The sequence below is a fragment of the Drosophila serrata genome, unplaced genomic scaffold (genome assembly GCF_035046125.1).
Source record: "Drosophila serrata isolate PLE 108 unplaced genomic scaffold, ASM3504612v1 contig_302, whole genome shotgun sequence".
NCBI classification, from domain to species: Eukaryota; Metazoa; Arthropoda; class Insecta; order Diptera; family Drosophilidae; genus Drosophila; species Drosophila serrata.
Window position 1 is genome coordinate 295,445 of NW_028257200.1, and position 19,065 is coordinate 314,509.

Genomic DNA, 19,065 nt, shown 5'->3' on the forward strand with positions numbered 1-19,065 from the left:
AAAATTAATCATTTTTTGGCATAGTTAAGAGTTTTTAATGTTTTGATTTGTTGAAAAAAAAATGTCTTTCAAAATATGGATATATACCAATTTAAATATTTTGAATATTCTAAGATAAGTTATAATCGGTTTCCGATTGGTACCTTAAATTCAAATACAAACCTAAAGGGTATATTAATTTAGCTTTCCGACGTTAATGTTCTTTTTGCTTAAGAAATGTAAGAAATTAATAAATGCCAATTTTAAATAAAAATTTCTATATAGAACTTATAGATTTTTAGTAATTTGTTTATTTGGGAGAGAGTCCTTGCAGAACTTTTCATTTTAGCTACGTTAAAAAGAGTTTTTTACCATATATTAAAGTTTTTCCAAAGCATTAATAATCTTATATATGCATAATATATGCTTTAAAGAGAACCCCCACTAATATTTCTAAAAAAAATATTTATTTATACTTTAAGTTATTTCTAATGTGTTTTTATATTTTGTATGAGCTTCCCCCTTTTTTTTGTGTACAAATGAAAATGGGCTTGAGAAGAGCGCGAAAGTCTCTTGTGTTTGTGTGTGTACGAGTGTGTGTGTGTGTGTGTGAGGGTGTTTGGGTTAATTTGCGCTTGGACTTCCATAGTTTTGCCATTGAATTTTAAATTAAACTATATGAAATCTGAAGCGTAAGTATGACTTTCAAACTGCATTCAAATGCCGGAATTGTGAGATAAATTATTCCTTAAAAAAAAGTATAAATATTTAAATGGGAAATACTTATCTCAAAACTGTCTGGAAATAATTTGTAAATTAACTTTTTTTTACTTTTTACAATGCATTGCAGGTCAAGGGTTTAAAATAATGAAATCGGTAAACTGAAAACTTAATGAATATTTTATTTATTTATAATTCATGAAGATTTGAAATAAACTATCTTAAGAGTGTAACACAAATAAGCACTTAATCTTATTAATTTATAAGCTACTAAACCAATACCAGTTAGTGTTTATTTAATTCTATATTCAAAATTACCAAAAGTATCATTTTCTAGATCTTATCGAACTCAACCATGGCTTAAAACTGGGTCATAGTTAACAGATGCACTTGGTTGTACTTAAAATTGAACGGATTTTCGCAAAATCCAATGGATGGCAAATGGAAAAGTAAACAAATCATAAAGTATAAACCAAAATTGATAACAAATTGTCGAAGTCTTATCAAGGCAGCTAATCGTGATGATTAGCACTGAGTGAACACACACCAAAGGCCTCAAACACATGTAAGCTGATCAAAGTATTCGACTTTTCCATTTCGCATATTGTCGGGTAGTAACTCTCCCGGGCTCGAAAATCGAACCACTGAGGCAATAAAGCAATCAAGTGTCGTTATTTTAGCCGAGTTTCCTTATTGGATTATTCGTTCTCTTCGCCACCGATATGTCTCGTGCGTATGCGGATTAGTGTTGAGTGTTTTAGTTGGGGCCAAAAGTCACTTAACGCCGGCCGGCGATTATGTTGCAATGTATGCAAAAGTGGAGCATATTCTGTAGCCTATGAGGGTGTGTTTTGGAATCGGGTCAGTTCGTCGTTTCTCTACTTTAAATTTGGGTCTGGGACAGGGCTTTCCTCTTGTAATACTTTTAGTGTTTAAGGAAAACGATTTTCCGCGATTCAAGCAGAGTTTGTCAGGTAGCGGTTGAGTGCCGCAGCACTCAGCTTTTAGATGGTTGCTTCAATATTACGTATACGTAACGTAAGGCAAACTATCTTTTGTTGAATTTTAAATATGGTTTATAACATTTAAAGTGAAACCAAAATTGTTTAAATGTTTTCTTTATATATAAATTTAAAATATCAATATTTATTATTATTTTTTTTGGATTTATCGATTTTATTATTGAAATATTGTTAAAATATACATATATAATGTACATAAAATACTTATTAAATTAAATAAATAGATGGAAACAAGTTAAATTATAAATTTGTATGGTTACTTTTTATTTAAATCATAAAAATCATACAACATTTGTATACTAAATTAAAATGATCATAAATGAAAGATTTCTCTTTAACCTAAATAAAATATAATTAATTGTGTTTCAAACATTTATTTTATCAAATGTGTCTTTATTTAAGGTGTTCTTCTTTGTACTATTTGTACGCATACTTGGCGTTGCTTAGAATATTTTACATTTTAATTATAAATAATAAATCATTTTATTTTTCTTGATTATTCCCCCACATGTATGGGGTGCGAATGATTTGTGGAATTGCCAGCGGTCTCTTCCAGATGATGTGTAAATCGAAATTGAATAAGGATAATGAGGTAGCAAGTGGCAGCACCACTAATCTGTAAATAAATATAAATTATTATTACAATTGAATTTAACAATCTTAGAAAAATAAGCTCACTGTAAAAATCAGAGTACGATCCAAACGAAACAAACCAGCGGCAGTGAACAGGACCTTTCGGTGGGATAATTGCAAGGAAAGCCGAAAAAGACGATCCCTCAGCTCCGGATCATCGGTGATATTCAATATCTTGTGAACTATAGCCGCCGTATGATTGCTATGTACAATCGTTCGACTACTGGCTTCCACAATCAGTACTATAATTACTATATACCATATCAATTGCATGAGAAAGAAGGCAAAGAATTCATCTGTCTCGAAGACATCCAATCTTTTGGGATTCAAAATAGCTTCCAGTAAGTAAAAATCATCAAACAGAATGAATAGAAAAGATATGGCAATGATGCCAAGCAGCGGATAGGTAAAATACTCCTCAATGGTTTGACAAATATCGCAGAGAAGATTGTGTATATTGGAGACTTGCTTAATGGCATATTCCGGATTGAGACGTATTATAGAGGTAACACTGTACCGCTTCATGGGAGTGCTAATCAAATTTCTTAGGCGATGTGAGTATCTTCTATGATTCACCACCGAATGCATTGGGGAGAGTTCCAAGGCACTATACTGCTCAATGTGTGCATCCAAAATGTCCTGGAGGATCTGTAAGTATGCCATAATTAATACATAATTTGCACTTTTTAATAAATTAAGCTCTTTTAGCAGACAACTCACTTCATTCAACATGCTGAAACGACTCCTGGCCAAATCCGTGGTGCACAAAAACTTGAAGACCATCAAACTAATATTGATGTGCGGCAGGGCAAAGGTCGTAAAGGTCACAAACGAGGGCGAGATGGTGGCACTAACCAACAGGCCATAGCTCACACACAAATAAATGACATTAAACAGAAGCATTCCCAAGGAGATCAGAAAGCTACAAAACAGTATCCTTCGGTAGTCCAGCTTCATGCCCAGCCTCACGAATATCTCATCCACCACGATTATATTCTGGATGATGCTCACCAGGCGCTGCCTCTTGAACATGGCAAACCCAAAAATAGTGGACATGGCCAGGATGCCAGTCAGCCGAAGAGTTCCATCACCCAATCGTGTGATATTCGTTTGAAAAAAGTATCCTATTATGGAGTCTCCTTCCCTCACAGATATTCCAAAACACAAAACAAAGAACAGGAAGTGCACTATGCCGGCTATAAAGGAGTACGTTGATGTCTGCACCTCCTTCCGAGGATTCAAATTCAATCGAAAGGGAGCCAGGCCCAAAAGGGAGATATAAGTCAAGGGTCGAAGCGCCTGGAACACATTATCCGCTTGCGAAATGCGTTCCCACAACTTTAAAGTCATTTTCGTTACAAGATTCTTCAAGAATAGCCGTATATATCTTGTTATAAATTCTATAGAGACACTTGAGTTATATATTTATATAGAGAGGTTTTGAATATTCCACCGACTAAAACGTCCACTCGATTCGCGTATTTAGCACTAACTGACAGCGGAAGTCCTCGCTGGGGTCTTGTGACAATGATGATGATTGCCTTTGTGCCAACTGTAGACATGGCTGATATATCATATATCAAAATCGTTAAAGGGCTGTCTCACACACCTTCGTACACGTAATAAGCTAATACCGATACCGGCAAATATTTAATTAACCTTAAACGAGAAGGTGGCAGATAGATGGTGGACAAGGTCGTTTAACAAACATGGTTTAACGAGTTCAAAGGCCACTCTGTATTTTTTCGTGAATTTTAGTACTGTACTCTACTGTACTTGGCTATTAATTACAATTGGTAAACAATTTATGACAAGGCATTAAGTGGCCAAAAGTTGCCAATTTGTGGAAGTTCATTTTTTTTGGGGTGCTTGGAGTATTAAGTAATTTGTTTGATGGTTATTGAGCTTAGTTAGAACAAGGAATATAAGTTCTTGTAACGCTAAATAAAATGAAATAATTAATAAATAATACAAATTTGTAGACAGTTGTGTCAATGTAAATAAATATTTATTTAAAGACTTTATTCAATTATTAAATACATTAAATATAAAGCTTCCCACCTAGTTTCTCTTGATAATCAAAGACTTTAACATCTTTAACGATTATTTCCATTTATTTCCAATCCTTGGCTTACATAGACATATATTAGGTACTTTTTGAAAGCAACAACAATAATAACATTTACAAAAAAATACACATTCTGCTGGACGTATTTTATATCATTTCACCCGCTCCATTAACTTCACATCACTTTCATTTCATTTCAAATCCATCTATAGTGTATGATTCGTCATATTATTGTAGGTGTCGCAGCAGGAGGAACTATTCCCATAGCCATTGTTTGGGGAATTGGATGTGAATTGCAGCAAGATGATGAGATAGGTGGTCAAGGCACCACTGATCTGTTGTAAGGGATAAAGTCATTTGAATATTAAAACAAGCTTGGTAAATTATTGAAGTTAGCCAACAATATGCATTCTTATGTGCCATAAATGTGGCCTACTTTTTGGGGCTTACAGATTACGAATATTTCTCACAGACTAATTTGAAAATAAAATTTATTAATAAATATTTACTCACCGTAAAATACAATGTGCGATCAATATTAAATAGTCCCGCAGCTGTAAAGTTAATTTTCAAATGCATTAATTGCATGGAAAATTGCTGTAGCTTTTCCTTGACCTCTGCACTTTTGGTTTTATTTAAAAGTGAGTGCACTATGCCACCAGTTTTCTCACTTTTCTTTATAGCCCGATTACTGCCCTCGACAATTGAAACTATGGCAATCAGATACAAGATCATTTGGCAAGAGAAGAACGTTACAAATTCCACTGTCTTGAATTTACTTTCACGCTTCGATTTGCCCAGCAAAGTTTCCAGGACATAGTAAGCATCGAAAACGATGATGAGAAAAGCTATGGAAATAATGGTCAATAGTTGATAGGTGAAATATTTGTTGGCTGTGGCTGCTGCTTCGCAAATCAAATGATGTATCTCCATGGATTCTTGGATAATCTCAGCAGGATCCTTGGTCACAATGGTGTACATTGAAAAGGAGTCCAGACACTGAAGTGATCGTTGCTTTTGGGTAACTGCCTTTATGGACCGTGAGTCCCATTGATGCGCAAGGTTTTTCAATACCTGTTAGAATATAAAAACAAGCAAGATATTAGTTTAAAATCTTTCAAATTTCATCTTATTCTAACCATATTCATAGCACTTAGATATATCCGTAGTTTGATGAGTAAATTTCCCGACAAGGAACAAACGCCACAGACTATATAATGGGGTGAAAAATAACTGATCAACGAGGATATCGAAAATGTTGCTGCATCCCTTAAACTGATCATTAGAAAACTTCCAGTTATATAGGCAGTCGTAGTGCCCACTAAGAATATGAGTAAGCGATTCATTTTCTTTGCTGCTGGTAACTGATGCAGGGCCAAACCCACTCGCGGAAAAGCCTCACGTTCCAGAACATCATAAATTTCCATCACTTCCACAAGTTTCCTTCGCATCAGCAGTGATATCAAAAGTATGACAAAGATGCCCAACATTCCATTAATTTTCTGCAAACCATCTATCACATTGGATACATCCGTGAGAAAGAAGTTGGACATCAGAGAACTACGATCAATGGTGCTGTAGAAGAAATTTCCCATATACAAGACCATTCGGATGAGGATGTTCACATAGCCAAAATAGGAGGCTGTTAGCTGACTTCTTCCTGAAGAATTGTTCACATAATAAGGCACAATCCCAAGCCAAAGTCCCATGAACAGGGTTGTGCGGTAACAGGTGTAGACGTCGTGTGGACGGTACTTTTCAACCAATCGCCCGAAGAGCCACATGGCGTATGAGTAATTTTTGTTTGGGCATTGGACTTGCAACGCACAAAAGTAGGATACGAATCTTTCCTAATGAATTAAAAAAGCTTGGGACAATAATCTTCAATGCAGTTAATTAAACAGACAGCTAAGGCTGTCAATAACACCGAGTTGGAATGACTAAACATTAAAACGGGATATGGTTTAGTCACAGGAATGGAAATATTGTTTGAGAAATAGTAGTTCTATTATGAAAATTTAGAATATTAGTTGAGAAATATTAATTCAGTCCAAATAAATGTAAAAACTGTCTTCGAAATACTATATCTTAATACACAAATGATTATATTGGCTAAGAAATATATATTATTTTGAAAATAAAATATAATAACAATATCTGAAATTTGGTAACTTAATTAATAACAGTAATTAATGAATACATTAAATTCTATAAAAATGAGCTCCTCCCTGTTTTTAATTCCCTAAAGTAGTTTATAAAATTATCCTTTTCCATAACATTTACCTACCTGATTAAGCACATCAAAGTGCTGCCACAAACGATGTAAATTAGCTCCAAATAGCATCACAATGCTCAGTAAAAATATTTGAGGCACATAAAAAGCAACTGCCGCTGTATAAATGGGTCTCACATCATTTCCCAACAACATCCACATAGAGCTTATCAAGTAAGCCAATTGAACACTTGTTATTAGAAAGATTTTCAAATGTCTCAATCTCATAATGGCCGAGTAATTAAAGCAGACTCCCAAGTTCAGGAAACGATCGTCTATAAAGGATATTCGATCCCAAATCTGAATCAACGATCGAACTCGAATGCAGCTGCAGAGGAACAAGATGGACATTCCCGTCATTCCAATGAATTTTTGCAGAGAGTCTCCCACTTGGGAGATTTCCGATTTTAAAAAATATCCCACAATACTCTGCTGTTCGATTAAAGCCGAAAGGAAACAGTAACTGAAGAAACTCAACTGAATAAGGGCATTGAGGTAACCGAATTTACTCAATTGAAACTGCCTTTCACCTGCCTGACCCCTCAAACGAAATGGGGTCAGACCCAATAAATATGTACAAAATAGTAAAGTTTGCTCTGCTCCAAAGGCATCCCGAGGACTAAACAATTCCCGATAGAAGTTCAACATTTTTGTTCCGTAAGAAATCTATTTCTTAATCGCACTAATCCTTTTGATTCCCTTGCATTTCCTTTTATAGCTTAACCCTGTAACTTCCTTCACTGATTAGTTTTTAAAGTATTTATGAGCCACACACCTTGCTGGTTGTCGTCATGGCTGGTTAAATATTATCCGTTTTGCAGCGATGACAGCTTGGTAATGGAAACCCGTCCATCACACACCGACAAAGTTCCCCTCTTTAATGACAGTTTATGAAATAATATAAAAGTCAGTCTGGTTTGGGAGTTGTTTTTGTCTCAGTTCGCGGGTTCGGTCACGGTCGGTCTTGGTGGCGGCTAATTAATTTAATTGAATCAACTGAGTTTAATTGAAAACACTTTAAAGGGTTGGTTAGAAAGAGCTAGGAGGCTAGTTCCAGTTGTTTAGTTGTTCTGAGAGTCCCTTGGGGACATATTATTAATTGCGACATTTTTTTAGGAGTGAAATGAAGTACGAATCAAGGAGGAATTTATAGAATTACGATATATTCCCAAATGAGTAATTATCAAAAAACGTACAAGTAAAATGAATAGAAAAACCTATATAATATAATAATAATAATATATCATAACAAGAAAGGAAACTGACTTTGGGAACTTTTCAGTTTGCAATTGAAATATAAGATAAAATCGGATATCCATCATAAATAAGTTTCTATGAACAGTAACTATGACCAATAATTAACTATGATCAGTAAGTATCAATGAACATTGAGTTACTATCGAGTAAGTATCAATGAACATTAAGTAACTATGATCAGTCAATAACTATGATCATTAAATAACTATGATCACTAAGTATCTGTGACCTGTAACTATGTATAATTAGTTACTAACTTCGAACACTAATAAAGAATGACTTGCAACTTTTGTAACACAACACATTTCTAAGACTTGGCCGGCAGCAGTAACTTCGTTCCGGGGATGTTAAAACCAGTTGGGAATCATATGTACAGATGTGCGAGATTTGTTTTGAAACAAATTTAATCTATTTGACTAAAACTATGAAGTTATTCTTCTATATAATTTTACTAGTATATAAGTCGGAGCATGGCGAATCGGTGGACTATATATATACATATATATGTATAGCTGATATAGGAACAATCCGAAAAGATTAAGAAAAAAAACTTTAACTTTTCCAGTTTTCAATAGATTTTCATCAAATTTGATATATAGCCATTATATATTAACACACAATTTTGTGTTAAATTTTATGAAAATCGGACTACTATATCATATAGCTGACATACATTACATCATTGTTTCTTCACATAAATATATATAATTGAAATTGTACTAATTTCTGCAAGGGTAGCTTTTTCTATCTGAAAGGTAGCTTCCTTTCTTGTTTCAATTATACATATTAGTTTTATATTTCAAAACAGAATAGAGATTTATAGCACACTTTTTGCAGTGTTAATATAAACATTTATATAACTAGATCATATAATAATAAATTAATTTCCTGAACACCTAATAATTCAAGTCTTACCTTATTGACCATCACCAGTCGCATTTCCACCAGGTAGGTGAAACAGGAAAAGACCGTTATGGACATGGCTATAACCGTATGCTGGATGAGAAAGGTAAAATGCAGGGCAATGGTGGGTCTAACCAGCGAGGAATACAGCACGGAGAAGGTGCCACAGGTGAACAGAAAGTTAACCACAAACATGGAGATCAGGATCATATAGCTAAACCGTAACACCTTGCTGTACATAATCTTAATTCCCATCGTTTGCAGCTGGACATCCATGGTGTGAAACTTTTGAAGACATCGTTCCAACCGATGATTTGGTATAATAGCCGTCAGATAGATGACAGTGACACCAATGAAACCACTCACAATCTGCATCATATCCCCGAAATAGGTAATCCGTGAACGAAAGAAATAACTAGCAACCGATTCGCAATTGTTGTAGATAGTCAGGCTATAGCACACAGTATATATTAGGATGTGCATCAGTCCATTTAGATATCCAAAGATAGTTCTCTTGATACTTCTGCGTCCCGTTTTGCTATCACAACTCAGGTAAAACGAGGTGAGACCATGGATGTAGGTAATATGAAATAGCGGACGAAGACACTCATAAAGCTGCTTGGCACTCAAAAATCTCCAGAATCTGCGACGTAAAGGTTGACAAAATCCTGTGGCAACTTCTATCTCCACAGGATCCACGGATGACGTGGTCATGGTATCCTTTGCCCTTTCTATATCCATGTCCGCTTCGTTTGAGCTCCAGCCGGCGACTGACGCCGGGGACCGCAAATGATTTGCATTTTACTAGGAGGACCTCCTCGTGAGGTGGGGCCAAAACAAAAAGTAAATAATTTTCCCATTTTTATACGCGTACTCCGGGTCTAGACCGAACCGCTCGCCGCTGTCATGTTGCGACCATTAACCTATTAGCTTAAGCTGTTGCATTTTAATTAATGGCTCTGACCGTCAGGGGAAATAATTCCCCAGAGTAAACCAACGATTTCCCTCTTAACATATACAGGGAAGTTCCTTTTTTTCGGATCAATGAATGGCTTACTCTTTATTTTTTTGGCCCACTTTTATTGAAGAGGTTCTCCCGGCCATAAGCCTAATTAATTTTATGGTTTCCATGAAACGCACAAAATGAATTTATGTCAATTGTTCAGCAGGACATTATGTTTATTATTATGTATGTAGCATGTCCTTTTGTCAGATGAGATTTGGTTAGTTAGGCGTGAGTTACTGAGCTGCCATAAATATGACATAGAAAATAATGAGTTATTAGTTATGAGGGTCAAAGGGGTTATCAGTTGATTGAAATAAGTCTGAGGATGGGTATAAAATGTTTGGGGAATTTATGCAGAGTGAAATTATTCTTGAAAAGCTAAGTAATTTGAATATTTTTGTCCTTGAATAAAAAATGAGCTCGGGTGAAAGGGGGAGTAAAGGAATAATTGAATATGTTTAAGAATCCTTTCGTGAAAGAGTTTTCTTTTATATGTAATATAAGTGCTTTCCAAATACGTATTGCTGGGAATAATTTATAAAAGTATATAAAAACTATTTAAAGATTTAATCAGAGCTTTAAATAAAATGTTTCAATGAATTATTCATTGTCACTAAGAATAAAAAATAAACTAAATGGGAGTTAAGGAAATATTGAATATGTAAATATGTACCTTCCTGGGAATAATTTTTAAAAGTAAATAAAATGTGAAATACTTTTTTAAAAATGATTCTAATTAATTAATTCTAATTCAGTAATTTATAAATTTCCAACAAATTATTCAACTCAAGCCTCTAAGTAGGCAACATATTTTTATCGGAATTTATTTCCTCTCGACCGGAAATTAATTTACTTAGACAAACGAGAAATTCAATCCACTTTTCCCCACAACAAAACTGACCACACTTGTTGACCAAATAGTCTAGGCCTAGTTATTTGCCTTTTCCCCCACCCAAAAAACGAGACAGACTTAATTAATAAATATGTCTAAGGGAATCATAACCAACGGATCTACTATATAAGCATTGCCAAGGCTTTTTATATAAATGAATTTTTCGCACTTGATTTGATTTGTGATTGAGCAATACGGTTGATGGAATAACTACCGGCAAAACGTAAACATTCACCTGTACACTCACCTGATTGATGATACTGAGTCGTCGCTCGAAACTAAATGCAATCACGCAGAACAAACAAATCGCAATGGAAACGACGGTATGCTGAAGGAAGAATGTCATGCAGACACAAAACGATGGCGTGACATTCAGGGAGACCAGCAGCCGGAACACTCCCACGAAATACACTCCCAGAATTAAGAGTTTGAAGACCAGCACCAATATCGAGTACCGAAAGATCCTTGAGTACTTGACCCTTATGCCGATATTCGAGAAATTCGTATCCAAACTGTGCAGTATGGTTAGAGTTCCCAGCAGTTTGCATCGCTTCAATATGGCCGAGGTATAGATCACAGCTCCTGCTATAAGACCATTGAAAATCTGCAATCGATCTCCAATGGTGGAGATCTCTGTGCGAAAGAAGTAACCCACAATGGATTCTCCCTGGCGCAGCGATGAGATATAACAAAAGCCACACAAACATATGTAAATGAAGATATTAAAGACACCAAAACAGGACATCTTGAGATACGATTCACCCATCTTTTTCTTAACCACATGGAAGGGTGTTAGTCCGTAAAGAAAAGTCAGAAAGAAAAGCGGACGCAGAGCTTCGTACACCTGCGAGGATATAAAGTATTTGCGCACTCGTCGTAACGCGGACATAATGGCGAAATCGAAGCTATATACCGGAAACCGGAAATGAAAACAAAACACAGCGCAAAGCACAACCGTTCGGGTGAAGGAATCAACGCGAACTGACTGGCAAATGGCAAAAAAAAAAAAGAAAAAATAGCGAATGCCAAGCGAAGGATGCAAACGAAGTGAGGACGCCATAAACGACAGGACAAAAAGGGAGCAGGGAAAAGAGGAGAAGCTAGGTTGAAGTGGTGCAAAGAGGATATAAAAATATAGAAAACAAATGCCGTCTGCGGAAGTTGTATTCGGCGCAAAGCTCATTATTACGTTGTCTAGGATTCCCAACAACAAGTGGCATTCGATAGCAACAAGTGTTTTTTTATTCACTCATTCCAATTTAATGTCAGTGTTGGCGATTTGTTTAAAACATATCTATAACTTATTTCTTTAAAAAAGAGTTATTTTTATACCCTTGCAGGGTATTATAATTTCAGTCAGAAGTTTGCAACGCAGTGAAGGAGGCACCTCCGACCATATAAAGTATATATATTCTTGATCAGGATCAACAGCCGAGTCGATCTAGCCATGTCCGTCTGTCCGTCTGTCCTTCTGTCCGTCTGCCCTTCTGTCCGTCTGTCCGTTTCTACGCAAACTAGTCTCTCAGTTTTAAAACTATCTTAATGAAACTTTGTAGTTAGCCTTCTATATACTCTCACTCATATATATGTCGGAACGGGCCAAATCGGACGACTATATCATATAGCTGTCATGGGAATGATCGGAAAATTTTTACAAAAAAAATTATAACATTTTAAGTTTTCAGCAGATTTATATCAAATTTGAGATATAGCCATTTTATTATACTCTACAATTCTGTGTAAAATTTTATGAAAATCGAACTACTATATCATATAGCTCCCATAGGAACGATCGAGAAATGTAATACAATTATTTAAAATTACAACAGATTTCAATTTTGAAACAGAGTCATTTTATCATTAGTTTATATTTTGTGTAAAATATTATGAAAATCGGACGACTGTATCATATAGGTGCCAAACAAACGATCGTTTGGTGTAGAGGAAAAATGCAATTCTGTGAACTGCAAATATAATATGCTTAGGTGAATGAAATGAAAATAGGTGTTACTTCATTGTTTTTAATCATAAATATATATAATTTATATTGTAGGGATTCCGAGTCATAGAAGTTCAAGGTAAGTACACTAATCATATATTAAAAACTTATTTTATATGTTCGTCAATTTTTCACCATTTTAACGATACCCCTTATAAAAATTTAAAATTGTCAAAAAATTTGAAAAAATTAAATTTATGCCGGACCTGGCTAGATCGATTCGGCTGTTGATGCCGATCAAGAATATATATGATTAATAGGATCGGAAATGACTCCTTCAATAAGTTTCAAGCTTTCGACTGAAATATAGGCTTTGCTTAATTATTTGGTACATAGAGCGCTCTCCTCTGCGATTCTCAAGTCTTATACTTAAGCAAGGCCCTAGCTAGAGGAAGTTTAGTTTTCTTCTTCTTCTTTTATATAAATTACTAATTTAGTGCTTGGTGGTTGATAGACTTTGATCAAGTGGATGTGGCAACCATGGCTAGATCGAGTCGGCCGTTGATGCTGATCAAGAATATATATGAATAATAGGACCGAAAATGACTCCTTCACTAAGTTTCAAACTTTCGACTGAAAGATAGGCTTTGTTTAACTATTTGGTACATAGAGCGCTCTCCTCTGCGATTCTCAAGTCTTATACTTAAGCAAGGCCCTAGCTAGAGGAAGTTTAGTTTTCTTCTTCTTTTTGTGTGTTTTTTATATAAATTACTAATCTAGTGCTTGGTGGTTGATAGACTTTGATCAAGTGGATGTGGCAATCATAAAAATTATAGTTTTCTTAATTAAGGTAGGACGTTAATAAAATATCTCTTGATAATTGAAACCAAAACAAGGCCCAAAAAAGCCAAGATACATGAAAATATGGTTTATATTAAATTATTGTTTAATTACCATACCCTTGGCCGTGTTGACTAGCTTATTATTGATCACGAAAAGTCTTCCAAGCTCTCTTTAAGAGCCGTGTTGATCATGACGAGCGGAGATATGGTGTCATTTATTTGTTTATGGTAAAGTATACTTAACTCCCGAAAATAGTTTATTCAGCACAACTTACTAAACAAAGAACACAACAGTGGTGATGATCGAAACTGCTCAATATGAAATATATATTAAAATAAGTTGATCTATATTTGTAAAGCAAATTTTTAAGAATTGGTATGCTTTTAAGTAACAGGAAGTTAACATATTTCAAGCAATGCTTGTATATAATTTTTGCAAAAGTAATTCTTCACACAAAAACCCGCTCAAAAAATAAGGATTTTAAGCTTGCTAATATAAGCCTATTTAGGATTTTTTTTCCTTATTTGTTTCCTTTTCTTTTTTTTATACCCTTGCAGGGTATTATAATTTCAGTCTGAAGTTTGCAATGCAGTGAAGGAAGCACCTCCGACTATATAAAGTATATATATTCTTGATCAGGATCAACAGCCGAGTCGATCTAGCCATGTCCGTCTGTCCGTCTGTCCATCTGTCCGTTTCTACCCAAACTAGTCTCTCAGTTTTGAAGCTATCTGAATGAAACTTTGCAGTTAGCCCTCTATATACTCTCACTCGTATATATGTCGGAACGGACGACTATATCATATAGCTGCCATTGGAATGACCGGAAAATTTTTACAAAAAAAATTATAACATTTTCAGTTTTCAACAGATTTTCATCAAGTTTGAGGTAAAATTTCATGAAAATCGGACGACTGTGCCATACAAACGATCGTTTGATGTAAAGGAAAAATGCAAATCTGTGAACTGCAAATATAAATATGTTTAGATGAATGAAATGAAAACAGGTGTTACTTCATTGTTTTTAATCATAAATATATATAATTTATATTGTAGGGATTCCTAGTCATAGAAGTTCTATATGCAAGGGTATATAAACTTCGGCGTGGCGAAGTTAACTTCCTTTCTTGTTATAAGATAAAAGAACTAGAAAGAATAAGCTTTAAGTTATAGAAGTTTAAAAGAGAAACTCCTTACATTTAAACCAATTTTTAATTCGTATTTTCTTCTTCAGTCTATGGTTTTTATTTATTAAATTTCGTTAATAAATGTAACCAGAGAAATAAATTGAAAGATATATATATACATTAAGAGATATAAACCCCAAATCAGCATCACTATCCTTATGTCCTTGTGAAAGATGCTTCGATTTAATTCAGTTGTCTGTAAAGATAACTCCTGCTGGCACGAGTGCGAATATCCTTGTGTGTGTTTCTGTGTGCTCCGTGACGAGCAATTCATTATCTTTATTATCAAGGGACTCCATAGAGTCTCAAGTCTAGGATAACCGCATATCTGGTCACACTCGAGTAATGTCTGCGATATATGGAAATGAAGATGAAGGATGCAAATGGAGGGGTGAATGTGTTCCTGGCCATTGGTTGCGCCATAAGCTTATCGGATTTCACCATTCAGCTTCTGGCTCCTTGTGCACAGGGATTACACTGATTGACAGGTGAAATATATGATAATTGGATGGGGAAGTTCCGATTGGGGAAAACAGAGCTTTAAGGTGGGACCTGGGTAATATAGGAGAAGGTACTTGTTGTTTATATTATATCTTGAAATCTTTTAAAGAGTATCTATTCGTATTATTGTTGTTTTACTAACATTTAAAGTGACAGATATATTTATAAGATTATTTTAAAAGACCACTCACCTTGTGGAGACAACCTATTCGCCTCTGGACCGACCTCGTCATCAGACAGAACATGCAAATGGTAATCGAGGTCACCATAAGTTCGAAAATAAGTATAAAGGTCAGCTGCCAGGAGGCATGTACATCCATTTTGGATAGACAGACCAGGCAGGTGGTCAACAGGAAAGCATCCAAAAGGACGACTAATGATATGACCAGAATCACCAGACCCACAACCGCGTGGAAGTTCACCGGACACCTGAGTCTCTCCAATCGTTGATCCACCTCGTTCATGGTGTAAACCGACCTCAGGAAATACTTGCGCAGCAATAAAGGCACAATGAAGATGAATATGGCCACTATAATCCCACCGATATCATGCATCCGAGTGCTGACCTTGGAGACATGGTTACTCATGAAATAACCAATGAGACTCTCATCGTTCAGGTTGATGTGGACATAGCAGTAGGCGAGGAGCAGCCACCGGATGATGGCATTGAGGAAACCATACCAGGATTGCTCCAGGGAACTCTCGCCATGGGTATTCCTTCGAACGAGGAACGGAGTGATGCCAAGACCAAAGGCAATGGCTACCATCAGGTTGATGGAACCATAACAATCCCGGACACTCATCCAATACCGCAGCTGGTTCCGGAAACCACGGACCGTATCCAGACCGTTGCGTATCATCGTTGCACTCCGAATAAATTGGATTTCAACGCCTAATTGAGGTTGACTCATTTCAGTGGAGTGCCCTTCTTATCGAAGATAAAACGAAAATGATATAGTACACATGAAATAAATATATATTTACAAACTAAAACAAATATATAAGTTGATAAAACTTCTTATGTGAGAATATTATTTTGGTCCCTTTATCAATTTCTTAGTTTAAAGGGGTAAAATTTACGAGGTAAATGATCTAAACTATTGCCAAATTCGTAATTTATATATATCATATGTAAAATATATTTTATAAATAATACAACTAATACTACTATTAGCCATAAAAAAATATTTTTAGATATTTCATTGAATAAATTTTAGTTGCAGTATATATATGTATATATTTCTATATAGACTTAAACCATAATAACAGAATGGTTAATACACATTTTTGCTTGGGGCTTATTAAAATGTTTACATACAAAATAGAAAAATACAGAGTTATTAAATATCAATCAAATTTAAAATATTGCTTTAATATTTTATATAATATTTGTATGTTTTTTTCCTGTGTATTAACCTTTATTGTTACAGCAGTAAAAGGTACAAACTTAATTTGTAGCAATCGAAAATTGGTATCTGCCAAAGGGTTGACGGAATCTTCACCCACAAGCCATAATCTACATTTAAACCAGTAATTATAAGTGTAATAGTTATTAACCACTAGAGTTAGGAATTATATGTATTAAATTGCAATAAAATAGATAATAAATGCGTGTATTTTTATTTATGAAAATGTTTAATATCAACTAGTTAACATATTTATACTTTAATGATAAAATGTCTTATGTACTATGGATTGAAAATTAAATAATTTGACAGACCGTGTGCATTACAAAGCCTGTTTATTTATAGTTTACTAACTATAAGAAATAATACAAATCAGTTTTTACATTAAGATGCAAAATAAACAATATTCTTTTAATTACAGTACCATATTATTATTTCCAGTTACTCAAACCAGAACTTATTTAACTCCTTTTTATGATGCCTTCACGGGTTGAATTATTGCGAAAGCCAAACGAAAGCTCAGTAGCAGCAGATGCAATACACAAATCCACATTACCAAATCTTTGCAAAACAAAAAAAAAAAAACATATCCCAAAGAGACAACAAACCCGGAGACCATCATCTTCAACTACTTCGCCGGCAAAGTTAACAATGCAAACGAGGTTGCACAACGGATTCCCCTCCTCCGGTTTAATGAGCTCCCAGCTTCCAGTTTCCATCTCAGCTCAGCTCAGCTGCTGCATCGTGCTTTTTTGCATTTAATCACATGTCTGGCTCAGAATTTTTGTCGCACAATTTGGCTAACAACACTTCAGCAAATGCCAGTCAAAACAATAACAGAGTGGCAGAGAGTCTGCTTTGGTTTTGTTTTTCCCCCCAAAACAAAAATATTCTGGCAGCAAGCTCATATTTCTGACAATGGCGCCGGCAATAAACAAATTCAAAGATTTGATTAAACTTTTTTGTTTATTTATTCACACACGTGCTACGCAATGCCAACACTTTTTACATATATGCAAAAATGGGGGAATTTGCAAATAAATTAAATAAATATTAGGGCTTTGGGAAAAGGAAAAGAAATGCAGAAAGTGTGCTGAGTTTTCAGTTAAAATTATATTAGTATTAATTAGTTTTTTTTACAATACAATTTGTATATTGTATTGTTTATTCTTGTATTATGCATAAAAATTTAAATAATTATATAAAAACATTGACAAATATCATTAAACTTATCGCTTGAATCAACCTCTTAAATATATCCAATCGTTGTCAGTTTTATTTAATCAAAAAATATATTTCTTCAATATCCGCTTTAAAACTTAAATATATTTATTCAATTTAAGAAAAACAATGACCATAATATCAGCTTACCTAAATAAATATTATGCCAAAAATGAATATAACAAACAAAAAACGAAGCAAACATTTTTCCCTTGACCAAAAATGAAATGAACCAAACAATTATTTGTACAATTTTGGATTCCAAGCGATTTGATGCGAATTTATTTCAGGGCCAAAAAACGATGAAGGCTTTCCTCAATTGACAAAAAAAGAGACTACAAAAAATATACTTATAACCACACATAAATGAATTAAATGTTGGTTGATGGTGGAAAATGCTTTGGATAATCGTTGGCTGACCAAAAATAGCGAACCTCTGACATTTTGGCCATCGAAAAGTGGCGAAATAGTTTTGAATTTTTTTGGTTTTTTATGTATTTTACAGAACCCCAAGGTGCCGACGCCACGTGATGCGGTAAGCAGTCAAAGTCAGTCACTGGGTTATGGTAACCTCTAAGAAATATAAACATATATAAAGCCCAAAAAGCCATCGACATCTTCTGCATTCATTCGCCGAGAGGAAAAGAAGAAGTTAATTAGCATCAGCCCAAAAGTTAATTATGTTATGTTATTGTAATTTATCATTGTTTACGCTTTGTGCCCGCACTTCTTTTCAAACAACAGACAACAATTTTCCCAAGACTTCACCTGTCCCTGATATCAAAATTGTATATGTTTATGTATTGTCCAGAATAAGTCATTTAAAGTGAAGCAAAGTTTGTGGAAAAGTTAAGAGGAGTTGGAAAAGTTAATGTATAATTATGAAATGATGGAAAATAAAAAAAAATAAATTAACTAAAAAATATTAATTTAGTTAATTTATTTTCTTTGAAATTGTATACAATGTATACAATTATATTATATATTACAATGGTACCTAATAATCTTAAGATATATTTCTTTAACTTGCTTTGTTGTTTGGTTTATTATTTTCAACAAAACTATTAATTCCTACCTCTAAATTAGTTCAATTAGAAAGTTCCCCTGAGTTACATTTTATAATACAGTAAATTAAAGTTTTATTTAATGCTAAGCCATCTGTACTTGAAAAGGTAACCACATACTTAGGCCCTGTGAATGCCACTCAATCAAAATA

At 34.5% G+C, this 19,065-nt stretch overlaps 2 protein-coding genes across 6 annotated transcripts; both read right to left on the reverse strand.

Annotated features, from left to right (window-relative positions):
* Positions 1-1,965: 1,965 nt before the first annotated feature.
* Gr28a (Gustatory receptor 28a) lies at positions 1,966-3,815 on the reverse strand. The gene is made up of 3 exons (XM_020947967.2): positions 3,075-3,815; positions 2,400-3,002; positions 1,966-2,337 (listed from the first exon to the last, which is right to left on the reverse strand). Exons 1-3 carry the CDS (start codon positions 3,702-3,704, stop codon positions 2,218-2,220), a joined length of 1,353 nt encoding a protein of 450 aa, XP_020803626.2. The 5' UTR covers positions 3,705-3,815; the 3' UTR covers positions 1,966-2,217.
* Positions 3,816-4,449: 634 nt separating this feature from the next.
* Gr28b (Gustatory receptor 28b) lies at positions 4,450-16,082 on the reverse strand. Of its 5 annotated transcripts, none has more exons than XM_020950754.2 (3): positions 15,414-16,082; positions 4,936-5,496; positions 4,450-4,757 (listed from the first exon to the last, which is right to left on the reverse strand). In XM_020950754.2, the coding sequence occupies exons 1-3, from the start codon at positions 16,080-16,082 to the stop codon at positions 4,629-4,631; spliced, it is 1,359 nt and encodes a 452-aa protein (XP_020806413.2). In that variant the 3' UTR covers positions 4,450-4,628. The 5 variants fall into 5 exon arrangements, with proteins under 5 accessions (XP_020806413.2, XP_020806414.1, XP_020806416.2 ...); XM_020950755.2 differs by lacking the exon at positions 15,414-16,082 and adding an exon at positions 11,000-11,768; XM_020950757.2 differs by lacking the exon at positions 15,414-16,082 and adding an exon at positions 6,710-7,342.
* Between the last annotated feature and the right edge of the window lie 2,983 nt (positions 16,083-19,065).